The sequence below is a fragment of the Dendrobates tinctorius genome, unplaced genomic scaffold, assembly GCF_039654945.1.
Source record: "Dendrobates tinctorius isolate UK_male_01 unplaced genomic scaffold, ASM3965494v1 ptg000016l, whole genome shotgun sequence".
NCBI classification, from domain to species: domain Eukaryota; kingdom Metazoa; phylum Chordata; class Amphibia; order Anura; family Dendrobatidae; genus Dendrobates; species Dendrobates tinctorius.
Genome location: NW_027361684.1, coordinates 39,653,548 through 39,660,000, shown reverse-complemented (window position 1 = coordinate 39,660,000; position 6,453 = coordinate 39,653,548). Strand labels below are relative to the sequence as shown.

The following is a 6,453-nucleotide window of genomic DNA, read 5'->3' as shown; positions in this document are numbered from 1 at the left end:
CTGATCCGGGTACATGAAAGAATGAATGGGGCCATGTATAGTGAGATTTTGAGTGCAAAGCTCCTTCAATCAGCAAGGGCATTGAAGATGAAACGTGGCTGGGTCTTTCAACATGACAATGATCCAAAGCACACCGCCAGGGCAACGAAGGAGTGGCTTCGTAAGAAGCATTTCAAGGTCCTGGAGTGGCCTAGCCAGTCTCCAGATCTCAACCCTATAGAAAACCTTTGGAGGGAGTTGAAAGTCCGTGTTGCCAAGCGAAAAGCCAAAAACATCACTGCTCTAGAGGAGATCTGCATGGAGGAATGGGCCAACATACCAACAACAGTGTGTGGCAACCTTGTGAAGACTTACAGAAAACGTTTGACCTCTGTCATTGCCAACAAAGGATATATCACAAAGTATTGAGATGAAATTTTGTTTCTGACCAAATACTTATTTTCCACCATAATATGCAAATAAAATTAAAAAAAAAAAAACAGACAATGATTTTCTGGATTTTTTTTTTTCTCAGTTTGTCTCCCATAGTTGAGGTCTACCTATGATGTAAATTACAGACACCTCTCATCTTTTTAAGTGGTGGAAATTGCACTATTGCTGACTGACTAAATACTTTTTTGCGTGTGTGTGTGTGTGTGTGTGTGTGTGTGTGTGTGTGTGTGTGTGTGTGTATCATCTCCCGAGATTTCAGTGCCGAGATGTCCGTCTGCGCATGCGCGGCGGCCATTTTCCAGGAAGAAAGCAGGCATGGAGCGACAGAGCGCGGCGGCGGGGCGGAAGAAACCACCGGGGGACAGGAGCGCGGCGGTGGCGGACAGCGCAGCGGCAGCATCAGGGCACAGAGTGCCGCGGCAAGTACCCTCAGAACGGGACAGAGCGCGGCGATGGCGGCAAACACCGGGGGGACAGAGCGCGGTGGTGGCGGTAAGAACCGGGGGAGAGCGCGGCGGTGGTGGCAAGCAGGCACCGGGGGACAGAGCGTGGCGGTGGTGGCAAGCATCAGGGGACAGAGGGCGGCGGCAGTAACAGACACCGGCAGCGGCACGCTGCACATCAAAACACCCTCTCATCCCAGCAGCAATGTTCCACTCCGGCCTCCTCCATCACCACCCCTGGAAAGCAATAAGACGCATGGATTATAAGATGCACCACCATTTTATTAAAAATAAAGTTTTTTTCCTATTTTTCTCCTCAAAATTTGGGGTGCGTCTTATAATCCAGAGCGTCTTATAAAGCGAAAAATACGGTGTGTGTGTATGTATATGTGTGTATGTGTGTATATATATATATATATATATATATATATATATATATATATATACACACACCGTATTTTTCGCTTTATAAGACGCTCCCCAAATTTTGAGGAGAAAAATAGGAAAAAAACTATATATATATATATATATATATATATATATATATATATATATATATATATATATATATATATATATAATTTTTTTTTTCCTTGATAGAATACTTTAATTCTGTCTGTTGGTAATGTATTTATATTCTCCTGACCTATATAGTGGCGTTACTGCATCCGTCTGGAGAACCTCGGTGTTGAGGTCGTTCAGTTGCGGGAGCGCCACTGGCGCATTTTCAGCCTCTCGGGTACACTGGAAACTGTGAGAGGCCGTGGTGTTGTGGGCAGGGTAAGTTCACCAGTTGATTTGCTTGCATGATTTTGACTCATCTCTGGTATTCCCATATTGATATTTGTTTTTGTACCACTTTTAGGAGCCAGTCCTTTCTAAGGAGCAGCCAGCTTTCCAGTACAGTAGTCATGTATCTCTGCAGGCTTCCAGCGGCCATATGTGGTGAGAGTGTGTTGTTGTTTTTTTTTTTTTTTTTTTTTTTTTTCTTTTTTTTTTTTTTCACTATGTAATAGATGGCCTAATTCTTATATTCTGGAAGGGAATATGTCAGTACAATCAACCCTCTCTTCCTTCTTCAAATGGCAAATATGCGTCTGCAGTTCTTTTGAAATGTAAATGCATCACCCACTTTTATATCTTCTATCTGTTGCTGCATTCTCAAGAAATTAGTGTTTTAAATCATTTGTAGATAAGGTGTAAGTTCTCTGGGTGTGACTGAAGACTTCCCAAAGAGATTTCCCACTTGGCACCAGCCTCATTAACTTGATTGTTAGTTCACCATCTGATTTCCTTTCCTGACACATGCAGTGAGCTATCATACGGATTTTGTGTAATTCACTTAAAATTACACTTTGTCCCCCCAAAACAATCACTCCTGTGGCTATGTGGATGGAAGAATTAAAATATAATTTGACCCTATAAACTCCTTAACCCTTGAAGGGAACCTGTCACGTTGTCAATGCACTACAACCTGTTGGCAGTACGGTATAGAGAAGAAGCTGGGTAGTGATTTGTATAGGTTTGTTGGAAAAGATTCAGTATAACTTAATATTTTGTTCCTTGGCATCCCTGGTGGTTGTATACATAGGAGTCTAGCGGTCCCACTCTGTCATTGACAGCTATCTCTGCATGCAGTCATAGGGAAGACTGTCAATCACTATGCTTTAGGAGTCCAGTGGGCTGTACTACTACTCAAACACCAGACCTTTACAAAATGTAGATCTGATCCTCACTTCCCTGTTCCTTTTTTTTTTTTTTTTTTTTTTTTTTTTTTTTTTTTTTATGCTACTGTGTGGGTGATGTCGCACAGAACTGAGTCACCTGTACATGTGTGCATTTAATTGCTTATCAATACATGGGGCTATGGCAAAATAAAATTTAAGTGGAGAGCCATTTTCTAGTAAAAAAAAAGTTGTAAAAATTTTTATAAAATGCCATAAACTACTTCAATTCTTTGCAACCGGAAGGGTCTGCACCTCCTGCAATGAATAAAATGGGTAAATTGCATGACTGCTGCCATCTTGATCCCTATGGCTGAGGACCACCCCATTCATTGTTTAAACCCCCTTCATTTCAAGGATAACCTTGCCTGTTGCAGAACACATGTTAGTGGCATATTAGAAATATTACCAAAAGACAGCCAGCTGCTTTGTTTAATAATTCCCCCACTTTCACATTAAATTGAAAGGGATTATTTATGCTATTTATTTATTTTTTGTACACCACTGATTCTTGCAATCTCTTCCTTGTGTTTTTAAGGGGAACTTTTCGGTTTGAGCGACCTGATGGTTCACATTTTGATGTCCGAATTCCTCCTTTCTCTTTGGAAAGTAATAAAGATGAGAAAACGCCCCCATCCGGTCTTCACTGGTAGAGAAGCTGTCCACACAAAGCCTTGACTGAAACGCACTTTCTAGAACTTTTATCAGACCGTTTTGTCCCTCTGGCAGAAGGAAGCACTGTCATATTTGCATCTCTGATCCCTTTATGTCTAGAGTAACAGGATTTGTGTTGGGATTCCCCTAATAAAGAAGAGCTGCAGCTGCTGTGCTCTTAGTGAATTCCCACACAGCAGAGCTGCCTTGTCCCAGTCACATTTCCTCCCAAGACCAATTGGAAATCTTAGCTATTTTTTAAGTTTTTTGTTTTTTTTTCCCCCAGTTTTTATTTCTCAATAAATTTACACATTTACTGAAGTGACTTTGGTGATTTAATGAAAGCACTAGAAAAGTCCTTAATGTTACTTAAGACAGAGCCGAGCACCAGACAAAATCCCCGTGTTGCCCTCTTCAGACGCTGCACTGCAGAAAAACATTTATGGAGCAACTTGTGTAATAGAACTTGCTACATTATTCTCACCAAAGTTCTGGCACATCTGTTTGACTTTTTTTATATTCTTGCGTTGTCATTGACACTCTGTAAAATGGTAGGCAAAGGCTTAGCGGAGATGTGGTCTCTGTAGCTCAACAAGCTTATCCTAATGTGTGCCAGAAATTGGTGCAAACTAAATTACCATAACTAGCAAATGTTTTTGGTTTGTCACATAGGATAAATTAAGTGTTTTTCTAGTAATGGTCATTATGGACACAGATTTTTTTTTTTTTTTTGGATAAAATGCTGTTGTTGAAGGGGGTTGTAAATCTCCCCTCCCAGGGTTGATTCGATTCACTTTAATATTGTCTTTAGCAGCAGGCTTTGCTATGTAATCTGAGAGCACCATGATATAAGGCAATGGAGCCTAATTAGGATACGATCACGTGTCCAGTAATGTTCCATTTTAACAAATTCAGCAGCAATCTGTTATCTTGGCAGAACAAAAAAGTTTGCAGACTTTTGCAAACTGTGCAAAACTTTTTTCTCCTACGCCTCATTGGGGGACACAGACAGTGGGTGTTATGCTGCTTGCCACTAGGAGGACACTAAGTAAACCAGAAAAAGTTAGCTCCTCCCCTGCAGAATACACCCTCTCGCTGGCTGAGATTTCTCCAGTTCTTGCTTAGTGTCTATAGGAGGCACTTGGGTCTGGTTTCAGACACCACTGTTTTTATTTTACTTTAGAATTTTCTTTTTCCCTTCACCCATGACAGCACATCTGAGAGAGGGATCTGCCCTGCCAGGACAGGAACCTACTGAGACATAAGGGGCAGCACCTCCCCCCGCTTCAGTTGGGTTCCTGGCCTGGAAGGAATCCCACTGTGGCGGTGCCTGTCATGGGCGAAGAGGAAAAGAGACCCAAGTGTTATAAATGGGTCACCGAGGAGAAAAAGGCAAAACAAGCTAAGCCACAGAAAACCAGAGTGGTTGGTAACTTTGCAGATTGCAGATCCCTGATCTTACCACACAACTAGCAGTAGCCGTGGAGCGTGCCAACGATGTTCCTAGACTCCTCGTCACGGCCGGAGGACTAAATAAGCCTAAAGCAAGAAAAGGGAAAACTAACTGCCCCAGAGCAGACCCCAAAGGAATAGATAGCCCCCACACATGTATTGACGGTGGAACAAGATGAAGGCACAAACACAGGCAGGAAAATAGGCTGAGCAAACGATGGGGCCCAAACTAACTAGAGAGGAAAGGAAATGAAAGACACTGTCTGCAACCTGCAAAAAAAACCCTACAAAAATAATGTCCAACACTTCTGATAGCAAAATTAACCCTGAAGTCACTAGACTTCTCCCACTATATCAGCACTCTGAAATATTCTGAGACAGAGCAAAAAGAGACCGAACTAGTAAGGGACAAAAAGCCAATTGGCAAAATACTGATAAATAAGAGTGGAAATTCAGCTCAGCCCCCAGCCGGGGCTGGCAGACCACACAAAAACTGAATAGACCAACAAAATCAAGTGTGAACATTAGCAGAAAAACTTAGCTTTAGATGACTGGAACAGAGCTAAAAACCAAGAGCTGACAAGCCAGAAGGAATCACCAGCAACTGAATAGGGCGTTGGCTGTCTTCAATCCAATCTGAGAATCCTGAGATCCAATCGTCATCCTCATTCTCAGGTGGCAGATCTCCACCGATCAAACCAGCCGCACCACCTCCCCTCACCACCAGAGGGAGTCTAGAAAGGGAACTCGCAACACCCAGGCCCGTCCTGGCGTGGGAAGAACAGGTAACTTGCCTGTAGCGCCAGCAGTCGGGTCCTGGAAGCACAGTCCCCGGTGTTCCTCTGGGCTCCGGGTTCGTGTGGGCGGGGGTGGGATCCCGGTGGCTCCGGGGAGCCCCCACCGCACTGCCCTCCCCTCGCGCGCACTGTATCTCGATCCCCTTGGCAGGGGAGAGACGCAGGCTTCTTCCGGCTGCTGATGTCAGCGGCGCTATGGATTGTGGGTGCGCCGGCTGACGTCAGCACAGGGCGCAGAGTGCGACGCCGGCTGGCTTTTCTGAAGCGGTTGCAGGGGGGAGGGGAGGAGACTCCACCGGCAGAGGCTGCATATAATCAAGGACCAGCGGTGGGGGAGATCGTGGAAAATGGAGTCTGAGCAGGAGAGATCGCTGTCTGTCTCCCTCACAACCCTCAGGCAAACATGGAAGCCGCCCAAGCAGCAGCCGCCCCAGCCACAGATCGGGAGAATCCTCAAGGTCGAGAGAGCACAGGTCACGTGCTCCGACGCAGCCTCAGAGTCCGGTACCCTTGATTACGGGTGGTGAGTGATCTTCGTGAATGCTAGCATTTATGTTAATAGGGATTCTCTGTTGTATGCTTCACCCTGTAGGAAAGGCCCAAAAAAGCAGGAAGCAAGAAGAATAATGGGGACTGTGCTATATGTAAAACTCCCCTAGCAAGAGACTGGCAGAAAGATCTCTGCGCCTCTTGCATTCAGCGAACCATGGTGGAGGAAGCGCCTAGTTTTGCAGCCAATTTGATATCTGCCCTCAGGTCAGAAATTGAGGGTTCAATTAAGACCCTACTGAAAAAGGGAAGAAAAGTAGGAAGAACCCCCCCCCCCCCCCCCGCCCTAGTTTTCCCACAGATTTCTCATCAGCCTCGTCTCATGCGGAACAGGCATACTCCTTAGACAGTTACACAGGGGGGTAAGCCATGTTTCCCTGTAGAAGACACAGATGCTCTCCT

At 44.7% G+C, this 6,453-nt stretch overlaps 1 protein-coding gene across 1 annotated transcript in view; it reads left to right on the top strand.

Moving 5' to 3' along the window:
• The window catches only part of POLDIP2 (DNA polymerase delta interacting protein 2), a 24,266-nt gene extending 20,697 nt beyond the window's left edge, over nucleotides 1-3,569 (top strand). Inside the window, exons 9-11 of the mRNA XM_073565704.1 lie at nucleotides 1,530-1,655; nucleotides 1,741-1,820; nucleotides 3,138-3,569. Coding sequence (XP_073421805.1) covers nucleotides 1,530-1,655; nucleotides 1,741-1,820; nucleotides 3,138-3,252 — 321 coding nt within the window. The 3' untranslated portion in view covers nucleotides 3,253-3,569. The remainder of the gene's footprint in view (nucleotides 1-1,529; nucleotides 1,656-1,740; nucleotides 1,821-3,137) is intronic.
• Nucleotides 3,570-6,453: the final 2,884 nt, after the last annotated feature.